General features: G+C 40.2%; 1 protein-coding gene across 5 annotated transcripts in view; it reads left to right on the top strand.

The window, feature by feature from the left end:
* Positions 1-3,237: 3,237 nt before the first annotated feature.
* MISO1 (mitochondrial inner membrane subdomain organizer 1) overlaps positions 3,238-25,101 on the top strand; it is a 38,684-nt gene continuing 16,820 nt past the window's right edge. For 3 of the 5 annotated variants that reach the window (XM_086391402.1, XM_086391411.1, XM_086391382.1), the window contains exons 1-3: positions 3,238-4,817; positions 6,677-6,736; positions 9,570-9,717. In XM_086391402.1, the coding sequence (XP_086247528.1) occupies positions 4,704-4,817; positions 6,677-6,736; positions 9,570-9,717 (322 nt within the window). In that variant the 5' untranslated portion in view covers positions 3,238-4,703. Of the gene's footprint in view, positions 4,818-4,873; positions 5,269-6,676; positions 6,737-9,569; positions 9,718-15,375; positions 18,211-25,101 lie in introns of those variants that run through there. The other 2 variants (XM_086391422.1, XM_086391392.1) reach the window with 2 other exon arrangements.

The following is a 25,101-nucleotide window of genomic DNA, read 5'->3' as shown; positions in this document are numbered from 1 at the left end:
GTCAGCCACCTGAGAGATCAGAATAATGACAGGAACTGAGATGAAGAGAAAGACTTTAAATTAGATGCTGAAGTTTTCAGTGAATAGGAGAACGTGGCAAGGAATCAGAAGATGACGGCCTTGATCACTCCTGACAGTCCTGAAGTGGGGCGGGAGGCTGACAGTTTAGGGAGCAAGGAAATTAGGAGCTCCTTTCTGAACCTGCGGTACACAGGTGCTTTAGTTATCTCAGGCCACTAAGACAAATGGCCATAAACCGCGTGACGTCAACAGACATTTATCACAATTTCCGAGGCTGCAAAGTCCAAGATCAAGATGCTGCCAGATTTGATTCCTGCCACCTTCTCTGTGAAAGCGCTGCACTCAGTATGCCAGAAAACTTGGAAAACTCAGCAGTGGCCACAGGGAGAAGGTCAGTTTTCATTCCAATCCCAAAGAGAGGCAATGCCAAAGAATGCTCAAACTACCACACAATTGCACTCATCTCACACGCTAGTAAAGTAATGCTCAAAATTCTGCAAGCCAGGCTTCAGCAATATGTGAACCGTGAACTTCCAGATGTTCAAGCTGGTTTTAGAAAAGGCAGAGGAACCAGAGATCAAATTGCCAACATCCGCTGGATCATGGAAAAAGCAAGAGAGTTCCAGAAAAACATCTATTTCTGCTTTATTGACTATGCCAAAGCCTTTGACTGTTTGTATCACAATAAACTGTGGAAAATTCTTCAAGAGATGGGAATACCAGACCACCTGACCTGCCTCTTGAGAAACCTATATGCAGGTCAGGAAGCAACAGTTAGAACTGGAAATGGAACAACAGACTGGTTCCAAATAGGAAAAGGAGTTCGTCAAGGCTGTATATTGTCACCCTGCTTATTTAACTTATATGCAGAGTACATCATGAGAAACGCTGGGCTGGAAGAAGCACAAGCTAGAATCAAGATTGCCGGGAGAAATATCAATAACCTCAGATATGCAGATGACACCACCCTTATGGCAGAAAGTGAAGAGGAACTAAAAAGCCTCTTGATGAAAGTGAAAGAGGAGAGTGAAAAAGTTGGCTTAAAGCGCAACGTTCAGAAAACTAAGATCATGGCATCCGGTCCCATCACTTCATGGGAAATAGTTGGGGAAACAGTGCAAACAGTGTCAGACTTTATTTTTTGGGGCTCCAGAATCACTGCAGATGGTGACTGCAGCCATGAAATTAAAAGACGCTTACTCCTTGGAAGGAAAGTTATGACCAACCTAGATAGCATATTGAAAAGCAGAGACATTACTTTGCCAACAAAGGTCCGTCTAGTCAAGGCTATGGTTTTTCCAGTGGTCATGTATAGATGTGAGAGTTGGACTGTGAAGAAAGCTGAGTGCCGAAGAATTGATGCTTTTGAACTGTGGTGTTGGAGAAGACTCTTGCGAGTCCCTTGGACTGCAAGGACATCCAACCAGTCCGTTCTGAAGGAGATCAGCCCTGGGTGTTCTTTGGAAGGAATGATGCTAAAGCTGAAACTCCAGTACTTTGGCCACCTCATGTGAAGAGTTGACTCATTAGAAAAGACACTGATGCCGGGAGGGATTGGGGGCAGGAGGATAAAGGGACGACAGAGGATGAGATGGCTGGATGGCATCACCGACTCGATGGACATGAATCTGAGTGAACTCCGGGAGTTGGTGATGGACAGGGAGGCCTGGGGTGCTGCGATTCATGGGGTTGCAAAGACTCGGACATTACTGAGTGACTGAACTGAACTGAACTGACCTTCTCTGTGTGCTCACATGGCAGGGAGAGAGGGAAATCTTCCTCTTCCTATAAAGACATTAATCCCATCATCAGAACTCCACTCTATCTAAACATCAGAATTCCACCTTATCTAAACCTACTACTACTACTAAGTCGCTTCAGTGGTGTCCGACTCTGTGCGACCCCACAGACAGCAGCCCACCAGGCTTCCCCGTCCCTGGGATTCTCCAGGCAAGAACACTGGAGTGGGTTGCCATTTCCTTCTCCAATGCATGAAAGTGAAAAGTGAAAGGGAAGTCGCTCAGTCGTGTCTGACTCTAGCGACCCCAATGACTGCAGCCTACCAGTCTCCTCTGTCCATGGGATTTTCTAGGCAAAAGTACTGGAGTGGGGTGCCATTGACTTCTCCAATCTAAACCTAATTACCTCCCAAAGATCTCATCTCCTAATACCATTGTATTGAGAGTTAGAATTTCAACAAAGAATTTTGGGGAGATGCAAACAGTCCATAACAATGGGTGTGTTAGAAAAATGGGATGAGTGAATTTAAAATCAGAAACCAAGGCTAGAAACTGGGATGTTTTTGTGAGTGGTCCCATTCAATTTGTTTTCCTTTTACTTTGGATTCTAGGAACATTCACTTTAATATCTAGTTATTTTTTTTAATGTAATTGCACCTCGTTAACATCCAACTTCCCCCAAACTTCTATTATAGACACAGTCTTTGTGTCTATGATATTGTGGGAAATTAAGGGATGGGCAGAGAATCTAAGTATACTTTTCTGTGCCTACTGCTACTGGCATAAGCAACATATCCAGTGAGTTCTCAGAGGTCATCAGCAGCAAAATAAGCAGGGTTCCTTGGTGGAGCTACTCCAGAAGAATGTTAAATTTCGGTTAATCTGCAGAAATCCTGGGGCAGGCACTATACTTCTCACACCAATGGTTAGTGGGATGATGCTAAAATATTACTGAAAAGACATTTTCAGAAATCTACAGAAGTTAGAGACACCCAGGTGACTGATTTCTGGGGTACAGAAAAAAGACTTTGGGGTGGAAACTAGGGAGAATGGACTAGTTATCTTCAACTAGGACAGCTGGAGTGGGAGCAGAAAGGAGATAAGAGATACAGGACATTTAGGAAAGCAAAGGAAGCAGAATTAGGCACATAATTGCCCATTGTCTTTCTTTTTTTTTTCATTTATTAAATAAAGCTATTCAAAATCTAATATGCAGAGCTTCTGTTTTCCCTGGTGGTTCAGAGGTTAAAGCGTCTGCCTGGACTGCGGGAGACCCATGTTTGATCCCTGGGTCGGGAAGATCACCTGGAGAAGGAAATGGCAACCCACTCCAGTACTCTTGCCTAGAGAATCCCTTGGAGGGAGGAACCTGGTAGGCTATAGTCCATGGGGTCACAAAGAGTCGGACACGACTGAACGACTTCACTTTCTGTTTTTACATGATAGAGTGATTAAAGATTTTGGTGTAGTGTATCTTTTTTTTTTTTTTTTTGGATTTTCCCTATTATCATTTGTGTCTTTTCTTCCCTGGAAATGTATAGGCATTTAGGTGATTTAGCTGATTGTCTTTGTGGGAGTCAGTATTGTGGTTAAGTACACAGACTGAGCCAGCTGGCTGAGTTGAATCCCGGCACTACAGTTCAGCTCACCACTTCTTGGCTTGGTGACCTTGGCTGCTGGCTTAACACTTTCTAAGTACTTCCTCTTTAAAACTGGGGTTAATAACAGTGCCTGTCTCATAAAGTTGCTATGAGGATCAAAAGAGTTAATATATGAAATAAAGTATTTAGGACAGGGCCTGGCACATAGTAAGCAAGATCTAAGTGTTAGCCATTGTATTTACTATTAGCTACAGTACTCAGACAATATATTCCTTGCAGGCAATCCTTATAATATGTGTTATTAGGGATACAGCATACTCTATTTTGATCTTTAAAGGTAATGATATATATGCATAAGGTTTAAAAAAAAAAAAAACTGTCCAATATGGTAGCCACTAGCTAGTTGTGACCATTTAAACAAATTAAAATTAATAAAATTAAAAATTCAGTTCCTCTGTTACACTAGCTACATAACAAGCACACAATAGCCACATGTGGCTATTTATGAAATTGGATAGTGCGATACAGAACATTTCTGTCATTGCAAAATGTGCTGTTAGAGCTGGTAGACAGTGAAACCTCCCTCCCATTTCCACAATCCCTCCACCCAGGGGCCATCCCTGTTACAGATTTCTTGCACAACTTTTCATGGCTCAGACACAACTTTTTTACACAAATATAATTTGCATTGTCCTGTGACTTTTTTGTTTTAAAATACATTAACTGTATTGATTTTAAACGGATATATAATTGACAGCATTTCTTAGTTGTAGGTGTACACTGTAATGCTTTAATATATTCATACTATATTGCAAAACAATTACCACAGTAAGTTTAGTATGTCAGCTCCCTACATTTAATCATAGATTTAGAGCATCTGATATTTAGCTTAGGAAGCAACTGTGACAACTTGAAAATACAATTCAAATATAAGGAATACACATTTTAATATATTTGGGAGCAGGTGTAAGAATGGTCTACTTCAATTTTCTTTCTTGTGTGGCACATGCTACCTACACTGAGTTAAGCGAGTTGAACTGATCATCTTCCATCAGCATGCCCTGTAATCCTGCAGCTCGCATCCCCTAACGACAGAGATCTCTCGCGCTGTGGGAAAACCTCGTGTAAATACTGGAGGATCACTGTAAAGACGTCTTCTAACTGGTCGGGAGGACCGCCCCCAGCCGCTTCTTGGTTGCTGAGACCCCGACCCGAAGGTCGGCTCGCGAGGCGCCCCCTCTAGCCGCAGGAGCTTGGATCCCGCCATTCGCCCGCCCGCGGAGAGCGGCGCCCCCTGTCGTCCGGTCGAGGAGGCGGCGCCCGCTCCCGGGAGGCCGGGAACATGGCGGGGCAGTCCGCGACCCCGGCCACACCGCCGCCCAACCGGGACGGAGCAGCGCCCAACGTGGTGGCGCGGATCTCGCAGTGGGCCGACGACCACCTGCGCCTCGTCCGGGTACTGCAGGCCGGGCGGTGGTGGGCGCGGGCCGCGCAGCGCCAGGCTGAAGGAGACGCGTCCTGGGGGAGGCCCGGGCAGCGGCGGAGGGCCGCCGGGTCGGGGCGGCGTGTGCGGGGCGGCGGGGGCGCGCGGCCTGGCGGGGCTGCCGCGACCCCATCACTGCCTTGACCGTGCTGGGCGCCGGGATGCCTCCGAGGGGAAGCTGCAGCCCAGCTCTGGGCGCCAGCGGGGCCATTGGAGCAGTTGGGGAGGGGCGGGCAGTTTGAAAAAGGCGGGGCGTCGCAGGCGACCAGGGGAGAGAAGATTGTGACTAAGCCCTGGTGGTGATTTCTTTCTTTGTAACAAAGAATCAAGGGGGCTGCCTGCTTCGTGGATGATGTGGAAATTGCTGAAATGGAGGAGTTGGGATAAATGATTTGTTGGGGAAATCTACAGAGCTTTTTGCAAGGTGAAATTGAAGATGCCTATTAGACTTCTAATGGAGATGTGTGAACTTGAAGGTGGTCATTAGACTTCCCAACGTAGCTTAGGTGTTCTAGGCAACTGGATACAGGAGTCATGTCCTGAAGGGAGATCAGAACGGGAATCTGGGAGTGGGCTGCATAATACCTTAAGTATTTAAAGTGTAAATAAACCTTATAGTATTTTAGTATTATTATAGAAAACTAGTATTCAAAGCTTGGATGACTTCGAGCGAGTCAGAAAAGCTCCTGAAAAAGCTCTAGGACTGAGACCTGAGGGCCTCTCGAACATTTAGAATTTGGAGACTGAAAAGGAGATCAGAAAAGACTCGGAGGGAACAGACAGAGGGGAAGAGGAATATCAGGAAAACCAAGTGTGCTAGAAGCCAAACGAAGAGAATGTTTTCAGATGGGAGAATTCTGCTGAGAAGTTGAGTAGGCTCATTATGTTTGCAAATACTTGGCAGCCAAAGTGCCAGGACCATGTCTATTTTCACTCACCAGGACTGCAGCTCAATGCTGAGACCGCAGCTCACTCACCTGCAGCTCAGTCCTGAGAACAGTGCCTGCCACTTATGTTAAACATAAATATGTTTAACATTAATGAATTGTATACATATATGTGTGTATATGTGTACACAGAAACACGGATGTTAATTGACAAGGCCTTGGTTCTTCCAATTAAGCAGGAAGAGATGCACTGGTTAATTTCAAATAAAAAAATAACCTCATCAGGATTGGGAGAGCAAACAGTATTTAAATTAGTGTATGGATGTTTTATTCCAAATAATACAATCACAGAATGTACTCTTGTATATATATATACAATACATATAATCATCTCTTATATGCTTAGTTGTGTTTATTGAAGGAAAGCACGTTAGATTACCACTGTTGGTGAGGGAGTTGCAGGATCCTTATTAATTAAACTTTAGATCGATTTCAGTTTAAATGAAATACATTGCTATGATTTTCCTGACTGTTTGCCTCATCTGTTTCCCAAGTGCTGTGTTTTATGGTATCGGTAATAAAGTTTTCTACTAAATACTTTAATTCCACCTGCAGACTTAGGGTTATGGAGTTCCTATGGGCCTTGCACAAACAGTATTAATATTAGACTGATTCATTCAAGGGACTCATGGTTAAAGCAATACAATCAATAGAAAACAGTACAGTATTATGTATATAATTACTGTGTGTACTAGATTGGGAGAAAAAGGGGAAGATTAATGGGTGGTGGGCAGTTGGTTTTTTTGGAAGAAGTGGGCCTTAGTTGAAGGATAAGCCTTATTTGAGAAGTTAGGTATAAGGGATGACTTTTTTTCCTGCCTTCTATTTAGTACTTTCAGTATTGTGAATAATAATTAGAATTAATCATAAAATCTCTTTCTAAAGAACATCAGCACTGTAATGGCCATGGCCGGAGTAATGTTACTTCTAAGAAGTGTTCGACTGGTAAGTTAAAAAATTAAGACATTATGATAAGCACTAGACAGTTAATTTCTCTCACTTCAGATGATTTTTATCTTAACATGGGTATCATTTTGTTATTCATATTAGAAGCTTTTAAATAACATTTTAGAACAGTGAACGTACTTTAAGATGTTGGTTTAAAAATAACACATCCACAGGGTTTTATGGAAAGAATTGCACAACCTGTTGTTCCATAATGACTTTTCTTCATGCTTGAAATAAATAATCACTAAATTTGCATTTTAGATGCTGAAGAATATCTCAAAAATGTTTTTTGTAGCGGTTTTAGGTTTAAATTGAGTTATGTCCCTTTGAACTAAATAATTTATGCTTATTTAGTGTGTTTTTTTGCCCTTTCAAAAAGTATTTTAATAACAGACATTTTGGAAATGTATTTGATAATTCAGGATTTACAAGTACTTTTAATATACCTGATTGTTGTCATAGGATGTCATTTCAGTGTCATGTTATGAACTGGAATAGATATATTGCTTCTGTATATATTTATTTCCTATACTTATCTCTATATTGTTTTGTATTATCATTGACTACACCTTGTTACCATACTACATTTTTTCCAACTGTTGCCTTTACACCCAGACTCCGATTTCAGAACTTTTGTCTTTTTTCCCTCTTTTTTTTTAACACCTTGAACTCACTTTTTTAAAGCTGAGATGTAATTGTCCTATAGTGCTGCCTAGGTTTAAGGTGTCCAGTATAATGATTTGACTTACATACCTCAGGAAATGATTACCACAGTAAGTTCAGTGAACCTCCATCATCTCATATAGATACAAAATTAAATAAACAGAAAACAATTTTTTTCCTTGTGATGAGAACTCTTAGGATTTACTTTCATGTATAACAATTTTCATGTATAACATACAGTATTATTAATTATATTACTCATGTTGTACATTACACCCCTAGTATTTATTTATCTTATAACTGGAAGTTTGTATCTTTCAAGTTCTCCCTCCATCTCCTACCTCTCATAACTGCAAATCTGATATGATTTTTTATGAGTTTGTTTTTGAAGTAAAATTGACCTACAACACTATGTTACTTCCTGTTACACAACATAGTGATTTGATATTTCTATACATTTCAAAATGATCACAAGTCTGTCACTCTACAGAGATTCTGCATAATTACTGACTGTATTCTCCATGCTGTACGCTTCCTACCTGTGACTCACTTATTTTATAACTAGTCCCATAAAGACTTTGTAGTGTACTTGCTAAGAGCAGGATACTTTTCCTCCATAATCACATTAATATTTTTGCATCTAATAAATTTAACATTTTTGTAGTAATTTCTAAAATCCAGTTAACATTCATGTTTATCTCTTGAAAATATCCTTTGTAGCTGTTTTTTCTCCCAGTCTTAAGTTTCAGTCAAGGATCATGCACTGTATTTGGTTGTCATGTCTCTTTGGTCTCCTTCAGTCTAGACTTTTACGCCCACTTTAATTTTTGTCTCTCATGACACTGTGATTTTGAAGAGGCCGAGTTAGTCTTAGAGAATCTCCCACAGTCTGGATTTGTGTTTCCTCCGTAGATTTAGTGTGAGCAAGAAGGTGATGGAGTATGCTGCTTCCTGTTATGCTGCATCAGGAGACTCACAGTGTCTGTCTGTCCTAGAACATTATCACATCTAACATAATTAATAACCTCAGCATCATCTAATATCCAGACAATCTTAAGAATTCTTTGATTGTTTCAATGGTGTCTTTTTAAAAAAAAAGTAGGTGATCTATTCAAAGCAGGATTCTAATGGTCCATATATTGTGTTTGTTATATCTGTCTCATTTATTTTATAACAGTCTATACGCCCACTCGTTTTTTTTTTCCCCATAAGCCATTTATTTTTTAGAATAACCAAGTCATTTATCCCATTATTAATGTTCCACATTCTGGATTTGTCTGCTATAATGTTTTTCTTGTTTGGAAAAAAATTTTTTTAATGTTTAGACCAACTTTACTATCTTAGAAAGTTGGTTACTAGTTTATCCTTCTGCCTGTTACGAGGCTCTCACCCAGCCATGCTTATGAATTAAGCTTGTTTCTATAGTACTGTTAATGTGAAAGACACAGGTATAAAATGTTGAGTAACTCCAAGGTGTTAGGTATTTAAATAAATTTCTAATGTTGGCCTTTTTGGAGGGGAACAATTTCTCCTATGAGATTGAAAAATGAGGGCAAGAAACTTGTTGATTAGTAGTCTAACTTAAATGGCCTCAGTTTTGGCTAGGTTCTGGCAGGAGTTGCTGCTGTTGCTGTTTAGTTGCTAAATTGTGTCCAACTCTTTGTGACCCGGTGGACTATAGCCTGCAAGGCTCCTGTGTCTGGCATTTCCCAGGCAAGAATACTGGAGTGGGTTGCCATTTCCTTCTCCATCTCCCAGAGTACCTGTATGAATAGATAGTACATTTATAGAATGAGATAGTAACTTAACCAGTAAGATAGTAAGTTTAACCAGATTTGTGTAGTGCCAGGCACAGCTGTATGCTCACTGCTTCTTGATAAATTGTGTCACATTTTAAGGATGTAAGCTTTTCTAAAAGTGAGGAGTCTGTTTAATGTTCTCTATATAGTAGTCTCAAATAGTAAAACAATGACTAAAGGTTTCTAAAAATGTGCTTATAAACACCTCTGTTAAGTCTTTTAAAAATATTATTATAAAATTAAGAACCAAATTAAAAATGTTCAGTGGTTATTATGTCTTCTTTGAAATGTTTAGAGAATATAACATGCTTAATTTTAAAATGAAAATAGTAATAAAATGTTATACTTTTCTCCTTGTAAATCAACAGACATCAAAATTCACACGTTCTTCAGATATTCCAGTAGAATTTATAAGAAAGAATGTTAAACTACGAGGCCGACTACACCGAATAACTGAGAATGGTTTAGAGATTGAACATATTCCCATTGCTTTACCTGCTATATCTTCATGGAGAAGTAAGTAAGGCACAAAAATAATAGCACTAAATAACTATTTTAAAGTTCCTGTGTTAGAAGTTATTTTAAAATAGCAAAAAAAAGTCATTTTAATTTTTAATAACTCTCCATTGTCTATGAGAGAAAGTCCAAACTCTTAACTTACACAAATGAACTATTTATTTATTATTTTATTTAATTAATTAATTTATTTTAATTGGAGGCTAATTACTTTAAAATATTGTGGTGGTTTTTGCCATATATTCACATGAATCAGCTATGGGTGTACATGTGTTCCCCATCCTGAACCTCCCTCATACCTCCCTCCCCATCCCATCCCTCAAGGTCATCTCAGTGCACCAGCCCTGAGCACCCTGTCTCATGCATCGGACCTGGACTGGTGATCTGTTTCACATATGATAATATATTTGTTTCAATTCTGTTCTCTCAAATCATCCCACTCTTGCCTACTCCCACAGATTCCAAAAGTCTGTTCTGTACATCTGTGACTCTTTTACTATCTCACATATAGGGTCATTGTTACCATCTTTCTAAATTCAATACAGTATTGAATTGGTATATTGGTGTTTTTCTTTCTGACTTACTTCGCTCTGTATAATAGGCTCCAGTTTCATCTACCTCATTAGAACTGATTCAAATGCATTCTTTTTAGTATCTGAGTAATATTACATGAAATTAAAAGACACTTGCTCCTTGGAAGGAAAGTTATGACCAATCTAGAGAGCATATTAAAGAGCAGAGACATCGCTTTGCCAGCAAAGGTCCATCTAGTCAAGGTTATAGTTTTTCCAGTAGTCATTATGGATGTGAGAGTTGGACTATAAAGAAAGCTGAGCACCAAAGAATTGATGCTTTTGAACTGTGGTGTTGGAGAAGACTCTTGAGAGTCCCTTGGACTGCAAGGAGATCCAACCAGTCCATCCTAAAGGAGGTCAGTCCTGGGTGTTCATTGGAGGGACTGATGTTGAAGCTGAAACTCCAATACTTTGGCTACCTGATGTGGAGAGCTGACTTATTTGAAAAGACTCTGATGCTGGGAAAGATTGAGGGCAGGAGGAGAAGGGGATGACAGAGGATGAGATGGTTGGATGGCATCACTGACACAATGGACATGGGTTTGGGTGGATTCCGGGAGTTGGTGATGGACAGGGAGGCCTGGCATGCTGCAGTTCATGGGGTTGCAAAGAGTTGGACACGACTGAGCAACTGAACTGAACTGAACTGAATATTCCATTGTGTATATGTACCACAGCTTTCTTATCCATTCGTCTGCTGATGGACATCTAGGTTGCATCCATGTCCTGGCTATTGTGAACAGTGCTGCAATGAACATTGGGGTACACATGTTTCTTTCAATTCTGATTTCCTCGGTGTGTATGCCCAGCAGTGGGATTGCTGGGTCATATGACAGTTCTATTTCCGGTTTTTTAAGGAATCTCCACACTGTTCTCCATAGTGGCTGTACTAATTTTCATTCCTACCAACAGTGTAAGAGGGTTCCTTTTTCATCACACCCTCTCCAGCAGTTATTGTTTGTAGACTTTTTGATAGCAGCCATCCTGACTAGTGTGAGATGGTACCTCATTGTGGTTTTGATTTGCATTTCTCTGATAATGAGTGATGTTGAGCATCTTTTCATGTGTTTGTTAGCCATCTGTATGTCTTCTTTGGAGAACTGTCTGTTTAGTTCTTTGGCTCATTTTTTGATAAAGTCAGGTATTTTTCTGGAATTGAGCTGCAGGAGTTGCTTGTATATTTTTGAGGTTAATTCTTTGTCAGTTGCTTCATTTGCTATTATTTTCTCCCATTCTGAAGGCTATCTTTTCACCTTGCTTATGGTTTCCTTCATTGTGCAAAAGCTTTTAAGTTTAATTAGGTCCCATTTGTTTATTTTTGCTTTTATTTCCATTGCTCTGGGAGGAGGGAGGATCCTGCTATGATTTATGTCACAGAGTGTTTTGCCTATGTTTTCCTCTAGGAGTTTTATAGTTTCTGGTCTTATATTTAGATCTTTAATCCATTTTGAGTTTATTTTTGTGTATGGTGTTAGAAAGTGTTCTAGTTTCATTCTTTTACTAGTGGTTGACCAGTTTTCCCAGCACCACTTGTTAAAGAGATGGTCTTTTCTCTACTGTATATTCTTGCCTTCTTTGTCAAAGATAAGGTGTCCATAGGTGCATGGATTTATCTCTGGGCTTTCTATTTTGTTCCATTGATCTATGTTTCTGTCTTTGTGCCAGTGCCATACTGTCTTGATGACTGTAGCTTTGTAGTATAGCCTGAAGTCAAGCAGGTTAAATCCTCCAGTTCCATTCTTCTTTCTCAAGATTGCTTTGGCTATTTGAGGTTTTTTGTATTTCCATACAAATTGTGAAATTATTTGTTCTAGTTCTCTGAAAAACACTTTTGGTAGCTTGATAGGGATTGCACTGAATCTATAGATTGCTGGGTAGTATACTCATTTTCAGTATATTGATTCTTCTGATCCATGAACATGGTATATTTCTCCATCTATATGTGTCATCTTTGATTTCTTTCATCAGTGTTTTATACTTTTCTATATATAGGTCTTTTGTTTCTTTAGGTATATTTATTCCTAAGTATTTTATTCTTTTCATTGCAATGGTGAATGGAATTGTTTCCTTAATTTCTCATTCTGTTTTCTCATTGTTACTGTATAAGAATGCAAGGGATATCTGTGTGTTAATTTTATATCCTGCAACTTTACTATATTCATTGATTAGCTCTAGTAATTTTCTGGTAGAGTCTTTAGGGTTTTCTATGTAGAGGATCATGTCATCTGCAAACAGTGGGAGTTTTACTTCTTTTCTAATTTGGACTCCTTTTATTTCTTTTTCTTCTCTGATTGCTGGGGCTAAAACTTCCAAAACTATGTTGAATAGTAATGGTGAGAGTGGGCATCCTTGTCTTGTTCCTGATTTTAGGGGAAATGCTTTCAATTTGTCGCCATTGAGGATAATGTTTGCTGTGGGTTTATTATATATGGCTTTTATTATATTGAAGTATGTTCCTTCTATTCCTGCTTTCTGGAGGGTTTTTATTATAAACGGATGTTGAATTTTGTTAAAGGCTTTCTCTGCATCTATTGAGATAATCATATGGTTTTTATCTTTCAATTTGTTAATGTGGTGTATCACATTGATTTGCAAATATTGAAGAATCCTTGTATCCCTGGGATAAAGCCCACTTGGTTATGATGTATGATCTTTTTAATATGTTGTTGGATTCTGTTTGCTAGAATTTTGCTAAGGACTTTTGCATCTATGTTCATCAGTGATATTGGCCTGTAGTTTTTTTTTGTGGCATCTTTGTCTAGTTTTGGTATTAGGGTGATGGTGGCCTTATAGAATGAGTTTGGAAGTTTACTTTCCTCTGCAATTTTCTGGAAGAGTTTGAGTAGGATAGGTGTCAGCTCTTCTCTCAATTTTCGGTAGAATTCAGCTGTGAAGCCATCTGGTCCCAGGCTTTTGTTTGTTGGAAGATTTCTGATTACAGTTTCGATTTCTGTGCTTGTGATGGGTCTGTTACGATTTTCTATTTCTTCCTGGTTCAGTTTTGGAAAGTTATACTTTTCTAAGAATTTGTCCATTTCTTCCAAGTTGTCCATTTTATTGGCATATAGTTGCTGATAGTAGTCTCTTATCATCCTTTGTATTTCTGTGTTGTCTGTTGTGATTTCTCCATTTTCATGTCTAATTTTGTTGATTTGATTCTTCTCCCTTTTTTTCTTGATGAGTCTGGCTAATGGTTTGTCTATTTTATTTATCTTCTCAAAGAACAACCTTTTAGCTTTGTTGATTTTGGCTATGGTCTCCTTTGTTTCTTTTGCATTTATTTCTCCCCTAATTTTTATGATTTCTTTCCTTCTCCTAACCCTGGGGTGCTTCATTTCTTCTTTTTCTAGTTGTTTTAGGTGTAGAGTTAGGTTATTTATTTGATTTTTCTCCTGTTTCTTGAGGTAGGCTTGTATTGCTATCAACCTTCACCTTAGCACTGATTTTACTGAATCCCATAGGTTTTGGGTTGTTGTGTTTGCATTTTGATTCATTTCTATGCATATTTTGATTTGTTTTTTGATTTCTTCTGTGATTTGTTGGTTATTCAGAAGTATGTTGTTTAGCCTCCATATGTTTGTATTTTTAATAGTTTTTTTCCTGTAGTTGACATCTAATCTTACCGCATTGTGATCAGAAAAGATGCTTGAGATGATTTCAATTTTTTTGAATTTACCAAGGCTAGATTTATGGCCCAGGATGTGATCTATCCTGGAGAATGTTCCATGTGCACTTGAGAAAAAGGTAAAATTCATTGTTTTAGGGTGAATTGTCCTATAGATATCAATTAGGTCTAACTGGTCCATTATATCATTTAAAGTTTGTGTTTCCTTGCTAATTTTCTGTTTAGTTGATCTATCTGTAGGTGTGAGTGAGGTATTAAAGTCTCCCACTATTATTGTGTTACTGGTAATTTCCCCTTTCATACTTGTTAGCATTTGCCTTACATTCTGTGGTGCTCCTATGTTGGGTGCATATATATTTATAATTGTTATATCTTCTTCTTGGATTGATCCTTTGATCATTATGTAGTGTCCTTCTTTGTTTCTTTCCACAGCCTTTATTTCAAAGTCTATTTTATCTGATATGAGTATTGCTACTCCTACTTTCTTTTGGTTTCCATTTGCGTGAAATATCTTTTTCCAGCCCTTCACTTTCAGTCTGTATGTGTCCCTTGTTTTCAGGTGGGTCTCTTGTAGACAACATATATAGGGGTCTTGTTTTTGTCTCCATTCAGCCAGTCTTTGTCTTTTGGTTGGGGCATTCAACTCATTTACACTTAAGGTAATTATTGATAAGTATGATCCTGTTGCCATTTATTTTGTTGTTTTGGGTTCGAGATTATAAACCTTTTCTCTGTTTCCTGTCTAGAGAAGATCCTTTAGCATTTGTTGAAGAGCTGGTTTGGTGGTGCTGAATTCTCTGAGCTTTTGCTTGTCTGTAAAGCTTTTGATTTCTCCTTCATATTTGAATGAGATCCTTGCTGGGTACAGTAATCTGGGTTGTAGGTTTTTCTGTTTCATCACTTTAAGTATGTCCTGCCATTCCTTTCTGGCCTGAAGAGTTTCTGTTGAAAGATCAGTTGTTATCCTTATGGGGATCCCCTTGTGGGTTAATTGTTGTTTGTTTTTCCCTTGCTGCTTTTAATATTTGTTCTTGTGTTTGATCTTCATTAATTTGATTAATATGTGTCTAGGGGTATTTTGCCTTGGGTTTATCCTGTTTGGGACTCTCTGGGTTTCTTGGACTTGGGTGGCTATCTCCTTCCCTATTTTAGGAAAGTTTTCAACTATTATCTCCTCAAGTATTTTCTCATGGCCTTTCTTTTTGTCTTCTTCTGGGACTCCTATGATTCAAATGTTGGGGCATTTCACATTGTCCCAGAGGTCACTGAGGTTGTCCTCGTTTCTTCTAATTCTTTTTTCTTTTTTCCTCTCTGCTTCATTTATTTCCACCATCTATCTTTCACCTCACTTATCCTATCTTCTGCCTCAGTTATTCTACTGTTGCTTCCCTCCAGAGTGCTTTTGATCTCAGTTATGGCATTATTCATTATTGATTTACTCTTTTTTATTTCTTCTAGGTCCTTGTTAAACTTTTCTTGCATCTTCTCAATCCTTGTCTCCAGACTATTTATCTGTAACTCCATTTTGTTTTCAAGATTTTGGATCATTTTTACTATCATTATTCTGAAATCTTTTTCAGGTAAGCTCCCTATCTCCTCCTCTTTTGTTTTGTTTGGTGGGCTTTTATCATGTTCGTTTACCTGCTGAATATTTCTCTGCCTTTTCATCTTGTTTAGCTTGCTGTGTTTGGGGTGACCTTTCTGTATGCTGGAAGTTTGTGTGTTCCTCTTTATTGTGGAGGTTACTCTCTGTGGGTAGGGTTGGACAAGTGGCTTGTCAAGGTTTCCTGGTTAGGGAAGCTTGCGTTGGTGTTCTGGTGGTGCAGCTGGATCTCTTCTCCCTGGAGTGCAATGAAGTGTCCAGTAGTGAGTTTTGAGGTGTCTGTGGGTTTGGTGTGACTTTTGGCCACCTGTATTTTCGTGCTCAGGGTTATGTTCCTGCATTGTTGGAGAATTAGCCTGGTATGTCTTGCTCTGAAACTCGTTGGCTCTTGGTTGGACCTTGGTTTCAGTGTAGGTATGGAGGCTTTTGGATGAGCTTTTGTCAATTAATGTTCCCTGGAGTCAGGAGTTTTCTGGTATTCTCAAGTTTTGGATTTAAACCTCCTACCTCTGGCTTTCAGTCTTATTCTTACAGTAGCCTCAATTCTTCTCCATCCATACAGCACTGATGATAAAACATCTAGGTTAATGCTGAAAAGATTCTCTACAGTGAGAGACACCCAGAGTGGGTCCCAGAGTTTCATGGAGAAGAGAAGAGGGAGGAGGAAGATATAGGTGACCAGGAGGACAAAAGGGGGAATCCAAAGGGGAGAGAGCAGTCTAGCCAGTAATCAATTCCCTATTTGCTCTCCAAGTCTGGAATACTCAGAGAGGTTCACAGAGTTCCATAGAGAAGAGAAGAGGGAGGAAGGAGATAGAGGTTACCAGGAGGAGAGGAGGGGCAGTCAAAAGGAGAGAGACCAATCTAGCCAGTGATCAGTTCCCTAAGTGTTCTCCACAGCCTGGAACACCCAAAGATATTCACAGAGTTAAGTAGAGAAGAGAATGGGGAGGGAGGAGGTAGAGGTGACCTGGGGGAGAAAAAGGAGAGTCAAAAGGGGAGAGAGCAATTAAGCCAGTAATCACACCCCTAAGTAAAAATGGGTACTGAAGATTGGATTCTTAAAGGTACAAAATTGATAACAAATACCAAAAAGCAAAGATTAAAAATCTAGAGTAGAAGTTAGATTCTCAAAAATACAGTATTAAAAAAATAAAACAAAATCACAAAAGTTATAAAATATATATATATATATGAAATTTGCTTTAAAAATAGGGTCTTTTTTTTGCAAGGTAATAGGTTTTAAAAATGAAAATTAAAGGAGTAATAAAGAACTTAAAAATTAAAAAATGACAATAGTAGAATCTTTGGCTGCAGAGAATATAATCAGTTTGATTTCGGTGTTGACCATCTGGTGATGTCCATCTGTAGAATCTTCTCTTGTGTTGGAAGAGGGTGTTTGGCTATGACCAGTGCGTTCTCTTGGCAAAACTCTATTAGCCTTTGCCCTGCTTCATTCTGTACTCCAAGGCCAAATTTGCCTGTTACTCTAGGTGTTTCTTGACTTCCTACTTTTGCATTCCAGTCCCCTGTAATGAGAAGGACATCTTTTTTGGGTGTTAGTTCCAGAAGGTCTTGTAGGTCTTCATAGAACCGTTCAACTTCAGCCTCTTCAGCGTTACTGGTTGGGGCATAGGCTTGGATTACTGTGATATTGAATGGTTTGCCTTGGAAAGGAACAGAGATCATTCTGTCGTTTTTGAGATTGCATCCAAGTACTGCATTTCAGACTCTTTAGTTGACCATGATAGCTACTCCATTTCTTCTAAGGGATTCCTGCCCACAGTAGTAGAAATAATGGTCATCTGAGTTAAATTCACCCTTTCCAGTCCATTTCAGTTCGCTGATTCCTAGAATGTTGATGTTCACTCTTGCCATCTCCTGTTTGATCACTTCCAATTTGCCTTGACTCATGGACCTGACATTCCAGGTTCCTATACAATATTGCTCTTTACAGCATTGGACCTTGCTTCTATCACCAGTCATGTCTACTACTGGGTATTGTTTTTGCTTTGGCTCCATCCCTTCATTCTTTCTGGAGTTATTTCTCCATTGATCTCCAGTAGCATATTGGATACCTACTGACCTGGGGAGTTCCCCTTTCAGTATCCTATCATTTTGCCTTTTCATATTGTTCGTGGGGTTCTCAAGGCAAGAAAACTGAATTGGTTTGCCATTCCCTTCTCCAGTGGACCACATTCTGTCAGACCTCTCCAACATGACCCTCCCATCTTGGGAGGCCCCACACGGCATGGCTTAGTTTCGCTGAGTTAGACAAGGCTGTGGTCCATGTGATCAGATTGGCTAGTTTTCTGTGATTATGGTTTCAGTGTGTCTGCCCTCTGATGGAGAAGCTCTACAGTCAGCAAAAACAAGACTGGGAGCTGACTGTGGCTCAGATCATGAACTCCTTATTGCCAAATTCAGATTTAAATTGAAGAAACTTGGGAAAACCACTAGACCATACAGGTATGACCTAAATCAAATCCCTTATGATTATACAGTGGAAGTGAGAAATAGATTTAAGGGACTAGATCTGATAGACAGAGTGCCTGATGAACTATGGATGGAGGTTCGTGACATTGTACAGGAGACAGGGATCAAGACCATCCCCATGGAAAAGAAATGCAAAAAAGCAAAATGGCTGTCTGAGGAGGCCTTACAAATAGCTGTGAAAACAGAAGCGAAAAGCAAAGGAGAAAAGGAAAGATATAAGCATCTGAATACAAAGTTCAAAGAATAGCAAGGAGAGATAAGAAAGCCTTCCTCAGCGATCAATGCAAAAAATAGAGGAAAACAATAGAATGGGAAAGACTAGAGATCTCTTCAAGAAAATCAGAGATACCAAGGGAACATTTCATGCAAAGATGGGCTCAATAAAGGACAGAAATCATATGGACCTATCAAAAGCAGAAGATATTAAGTATAGGTGGCAAAAATACACAGAACAATTGTACAAAAAAGATCTTCACGACCCAGATAATCACGATGGTGTGATCACTCACCTAGAACCAGACATCCTGGAATGTGAAGTCAAGTGGGCATTAGAAAGCATGACTATGAACAAAGCTAGTGGAGATGATGGGATTCCAGTTGAGCTCTTTCACGTCCTGAAAGATGATGCTGTGAAAGTGCTGCACTCAGTATCCCAGCAAATTTGGAAAACTCAGCAGTGGCCACAGGACTGGAAAAGGTCAGTTTTCATTCCAATCCCAAAGAAAGGCAATGCCAAAGAATACTCAAACTACAGCACAATTGCACTCATCTCATACACTAGTAAAGTAATGCTCAAAATTTTCCAAGCCAGGCTTCAGCAGTACATGAACCATAAACTTCCAGATGTTCAAGCTGGTTTTAGAAAAGGCAGAGGAACCAGAGATCAAATTGCCAACATCCGCTGGATCAATGAAAATGCCAAGAGAGTTCCAGAAAAACATCTATTTCTGCTTTATTGACTATGCCAAAGCCTTTGACTGTGTGGACCACAATAAACTGTGGAAAATTCTAAAAGAGATGGGAATACCAGACCACCTGACCTGCCTCTTGAGACACCCGTATGCAGGTCAGGAAACAACAGTTAGAACTGGACATGGAGCAACAGACTGGTTCCAAATAGGAAAAGGAGTACGTCAAGGCTATATATTGTCACCCTGCTTATTTAACTTCTATGCAGAGTACATCATGAGAAACGCTGGGCTGGAAGAAGCACAAGCTGGAATCAAGATATTTCTCAAGCTGGGAGAAATATCAATAACCTCAGATATGCAGATGACACTACCCTTATGGCAGAAAGTGAAGAGGAACTCAAAAGTCTCTTGATGAAAGTGAAAGAGGAGAGTGAAAAAGTTGGCTTAAAGCTCAACATTCAGAAAACTAAGATCATGGCATCTGGTCCCATCACTTCATGGCAGATAGATGGGGAAACAGTGGAAACAGTATCAGACTTTATTTTTGGGGGCTCCAAAATCACTGCAGATGGTGATTGCAGCTATGAAATTAGAAGACGCTTACTCCTTGGAAGGAAAGTTGTGACCAACCTTGATAGCATATTGAAAAGCAGAGATATTACTTTGCCAACAAACATCCGTCTAGTCAAGGCTGTGGTTTTTCCAGTGGTCGGTCATGTATGGATGTGAGAGTTGAACTGTGAAGAAAGCTGAGCGCCGAAGAATTGATGCTTTTGAACTGTTGTATTGGAGAAGACTCTTGAGAGTCCCTTGGACTGCAAGGAGATCCAACCAGTCCATCCTAAAGGAGATCAGTCCTGGATGTTCATTGGAGGGACTGATACTGAAGCTGAAACTCCAATATTTTGGCCACTTCATGCGAAGAGTTGACTCATTGGAAAAGACTCTGATGCTGGGAGGGATTAGGGGCAGGAGGAGAAGGGGACGACAGAGGATGACATGGCTGGATGACATCACCGACTCGATGGACATGAGTTTGAGTGAACTCTGGTAGTTGGTGATAGACAGGGAGGCCTGGTGTGCTGTGATTCTTGGGGTTGTAAAGAGTTGGACACGACTGAGCGACTGAACTGAACTGAATAGTATAATATGTCTAGGAATTTCTCTGGAGCTGTTGAGGGCAATGGGGTCAGTTCAGTTTCAGACAGGTCCTTGTTCCAGCTTATACTTCCCAAGGTCTATATGTCCCTTCCAGTGTAGCCAATGCTAACTACAGGGTTTTAATCTGTTGCACCTGTCACTTCCAAAGCGGTTCCCTCTTGTTTGTTTATTTTGGCTTCCTCTGTTTGCAAGTCTCTTCAGTATCTAACTTCTGCCCTGACCCAAGAGGGCGAAGGTGGTCATTTATTTAGGCTTACTTGTTCAGTTGTGCTGTGGGGAGGCTGGAACACTGCAAACAAATATCACTGGTGTGTGTGGGGAGTGCTTGCAGTGACTTGGCCACACTGGGTTTGTCCCCACTGATGGTGTGTGTGTGCTTTCCCATCTACACTGCTCAGGCTCTAGGTTGCTCTGCAGGGGAACTGTCTAAGGTGGGCCCTGGGTTGCGTGCACTTCCTATGTCTAAGCCACTCAGGTTCAGGTTCTTGGGTACTCCACAAAGGCACTCAGTTGGGCCAGTGTTTTGTGCCCTTCCCAGGTCCGAGCAGCTCAGGCGACCAGGTGCTTGTCAAGCGCACACTCCCCATGGGTGGCGCGTCTTGTCACCTCCCCTGTCCCAGCCGCTCGGTTTCCTGGGTGTGCAGCGGGAGTGCCATCTCAGGTGTGCTGTGTGTCTCCTCTGGGGAGCTGATCTCTGGCTGCGACCCCCCTGGCGGATGTCAACCATCCAGGATCCCAGGAAGATTTGGTTAGCAACTGGGAGCCTGCTCACAGTTTGGTAGAGGATGCCGTCTCTGGGGCCAAGTTTGCCCCTTGCCTTCTGGCTCTGGCTGGGGCCCGCCTGCCTCCCTGCCTCCGGCGGGGATGGGCCAGTGCACTGCTGGCTAGCTCTCCTCTGGTATTCGCTCAGTCCTTTGTTCTGTGAGTGGCCTGGCGGTGCCGTAGGTTAGAGGTTTTTGTGGGAAAGTTCTCTCTCTCTCTCTCTCTGCTCTTTGTTTTTTTTTCTCTCTGGCTATCCCACAGTTTGGGTTGCTATCTCATGTTAGCTCCCTCAGATTGCCCTCAGGGCATTCAGGCCCGGTCCTTACCCTAAGCAGTGCAGCCTGAGCCTCGCTGTTCAGCCCCCGCTTGCTGGTGGCAAATGCAAGCGTCTGGGGTACTTCTTCACTGGGAGTTGCTGTTAGGGGCATAATCTATGGGTTTTATTTATTTATTTTTTCCTCCCAGTTATGTTGCCCTCTGAGATTCCAAAACTCCCCAGGATGGGTCTCTGTCCCTAAATCTTTTGTCTCTCCTTTTATCTTTTATATTTTGTCCTACCTCCTTTCGAAGACAATGGATTGCCTTTCTGGGTGCCTGGTGTCCTCCGCCAGCGTTCACAAGTTGTTTTGTGGTATTTGCTCAGTGTTCAAATGATCTTTTGATGAATTTGTCGGGGAGAAAGTAGTCTCCCCGTCCTATTCCTCCACCATCTTAGGACCGCCCCCCACAAACGAACTATTTAATTTGGTTCCAGATTTCTTTTCTTCCTTCCCTCCTTTTTTCACTTAGCTACTCAGGCATTCAAACATTTATTCCACAAATACTGAACACACATTATGTTCTAGGTCCTAGCTAGCTGTACATGCTGAGTGAAACAAACAAGACCACTCTACCCCTTGGAGCTTACAGTCCAGGTGGAAGATGGGCAACAAAAAAATGAAAAATTGTCCTAAGGGCTATGAAGAAAAGGATCAGGGTGTAGGATGAGCGTTACTGGAGCTTTTATGAAGAGGGAATCCACATATATGGTGGTCAGAGAAGGCCTCATCAGAGGCCTGGAGAATGGGAAGGAGCTGGCTAGGAAGAACATGCGTGGGGATGAGCCCGGCTCTTTTGGTAAGGCACGTGAAGGCTCATGTGGCTGGAGCATAGGGAAGAAGGGGACAAGAGACACCAAAGAGGTTGGAGAATTGGGCAGAGTCCAGAGCTTGCTGCTGCAATTCCCTTTTCTCCCTGCTTCTCAGCAAAGACCACAGCCACACAGACCTTCCTGCTGCTTCCATGTGTTCTCATGCCCTGGGCATAGATCTTTTCCAAATGCCTGAGCGTCTGTGGATTCTTTTTGTTTGTTTTTTCTCTTTTTCTTTACTATGTGGCATGTGTCATCTTAGTTCCCCAACTAGGGATTGAACCTGTACCCCCTCCACTGCAAGCATGGAGTCTGAACCACTGGACAACCAGGGAAGTCCCAGTCTGTGGATTCTTTAGGTTCTAGCTCAAACTTCAGCTCTTTTGTGAAGCTCTCCTTAACTCCCAAGCAGAACTGGCCTCTTTCTTTCCTATGCCCCAAGCAATTTATACATACTGCAATTACAGTACTAAAACACATTTTCCTGTAATTATGTATCTAGGTTTATATCCTTCTATTGAACTATGAGCCCCTAGTGGGCAGGGAACTTTTCTTATCTAATTATTCACAGTCCCTAGAAAAATAATTTTTAGCCAACAGAGACTTGGCAAAATTGTCAAATGATTTAATTGAGTCATATTTAAAGATCTCCTTAATATTATTTTAATGTTTTAAAGAAAGTTCTTATTTCTTTAACCTGAGATGAATGAATCTCACTCTTCAATTGACATATGGCTATAAAGGAATAAGGTTGATTTTTTTTACCTCAAGCACACCTGACATGATTGATTTTATTTCTTAACAAATCAAGCAGAACTTACACAACTTACAACAGTCATTTGAATGACTGTTGTTCCCTAAAGAAAGATTACTTGGGATGTTTATTTGTTGGCCATTTCAGCTCTAAGCATGGTTTATACTTCTCAGTTGTTGTAATAATGCAGTAGTAATTTAAATCTCTCCTGTCGGAAATAGTGATGATTTTTTAGTGCTTAGACAGCAAGGCCATCGGTGCATTGCACAACTCCAGGGTTGGTATTCACCAGGTATCTGTCCTGAAAGGTGTGCAATGCCACAGCACTTTAATTGCTATATTAGAGTGCTATAATTGCTATAATATTAGTGTATTATTAGTATATACATCAAATAATAATGTTTGTCAACTTGGTACAATCAAAATTTTAAAGCTAAAAGGAAACTTACTTCCCCTACTTATTTTAATATTTTCTGTAGAAGTTAAAGGTCATTTATGCAGCCATCTCTGTAACAGTTGATGGAACTAAAGATAGAAAATAGATTCTTTGCTACCCAGTCCACAACTTTGTGTATTGAGTTGCAAAAATTAAAGAAACAGACACACTGACAGATGCTAACCAGTACAAATGTAATGATAGTGTTAATACTTTTTGTAACTGACATAAATTGTTCATTTAAAAAAATCTTTATTTATTTGGCTACGTCAAGTCTTAGTTGGGGCATGCGGACTCTAGTTGAGGCATGCAGGCTTAGTTTGTCCCACTTAGTCATGTGGGATCTTAGATCCCTGACCAGGGATTGGACCTGTGTCCCCTGCATTGCAAGGCAGGTTCTTACCAGAGAAGTCCCCAAATTGTTCATGTTAAAGAGATCAATTTGCATTTACATTGGTTAAACCTGTTTACCTATAAAACAGTTATAGAATCTAGAAGTTGCTTTCCAAGCACTATTTTGAATGACATAATAAGATGTTAGAGCATAATCTTGTTCATTTAAGAATAGCTATTAATTGAAAGCTCCTTATGTTCCTTTCACTGTTTTTACTACCTGGTCTATAGGATAGAGATGGACTTTTGATTTTATTGTAAGGAGGGCTAAGATTCAGGCCCCCCAGATTGAGGCCATTCTAACCAAATGGTTGGGCTCAGATAACTACATCAGAGTAGTCTGTGTGGCGTAGTTGAACGTGTTTGGTGTAGAGAGCTTGTGTTCTGTTTCCAGTTCAGCCAATGGTTTCCACCACTATCAAACAAGAGAATCATCACATTTCCAAGACTCCTTCCTCATGACTATTTTGTGATATCCTTGCCTTCCATGATCTTATCTTTGGTTTATATGATGAGGCAAACACACAGAGCTGAAAATTTTTATGAAGTGAAACTCTTAGAACACTTCATTTCTTCAGTAGATGTTTACTGAAGACCTGCTCTATTGCTGCAGTTTCAGTATACAGTGGCAAACAATGGATGTGAGCCTATGGTAGTCAGAAAACCTGCAGTCTAGTGATACTATTTCAAAGCTTCTCCTATTCCTAATAGTAAATTTTACCATTTACCTAATGGTAAAAAATAATCTTTTTGATATATGTGATATACCTATCTCATGAAATTGTCCACTGTCATGAATCCATTTATAATATTTATTTATTCAGTCATTTATTATTTCTGTTGTAAGGTTGTGGAATCTGAGTTCCCAGACCAGAGATTGAACCCAGGCTTCCATAATGAAAGTGCAGAATCCTAGCCGCTAAACCACCAGGAAACTTCTTGATTTTTAATATTCTATAAATCTAGGGGATGAATCAGTTGTTTTGGGATCAAGTACTATCTTTCTAAAAACCTTAGGAATATTAAGTTGTGAAGTTTCCTACCCATCTGATAGAACATAAATGTAACAAAGTCCTTAGTGGTGGTTTACCTGAGTATTCATCTTATGTCTGCAGTTTTCTCCAGGTGCCCATGGTCTTTCCCTTACTTGACATGCTCACTCCCATTCCTCCCTGTGCCTCTCTGTGTTCATTCTGCAAAACCCAAGCCGTACACTTTTCATGGAGTGCTGTTGGGCTCCTCCACTGGAGCCCGTTTTGCTGTGCCCTTATAATCCTTGGCATTGTGTCATCCTACCCAGTATGAATTAGGTTTTTTAAAAGTATATATGTAAAAGATTTATTGAAGAGCTGGAAAGACAGGGATTCACACAAAGCTAAAATTAGAAATCATAAATATTAAAAGTAACCTCTCCTTTTTCAAGAAAACTTCAATTGTTTGGGCAAAAATATTTGATGGATATAACTTACCTTATTCAGTAGATTAGCTTCTGGAAAACTTATGTTTACATTGGTATTGACCATATCATATTTTAAATGC

This window comes from Bos grunniens, chromosome 1, assembly GCF_055505025.1.
Source record: "Bos grunniens cultivar Pamir isolate PY7600 chromosome 1, Bosgru_T2T1.0, whole genome shotgun sequence".
In the NCBI taxonomy this organism is placed as follows: domain Eukaryota; kingdom Metazoa; phylum Chordata; class Mammalia; order Artiodactyla; family Bovidae; genus Bos; species Bos grunniens.
Note: the sequence above shows the minus strand (reverse complement) of the source record. Positions and strands in the feature narration are given on the sequence as shown.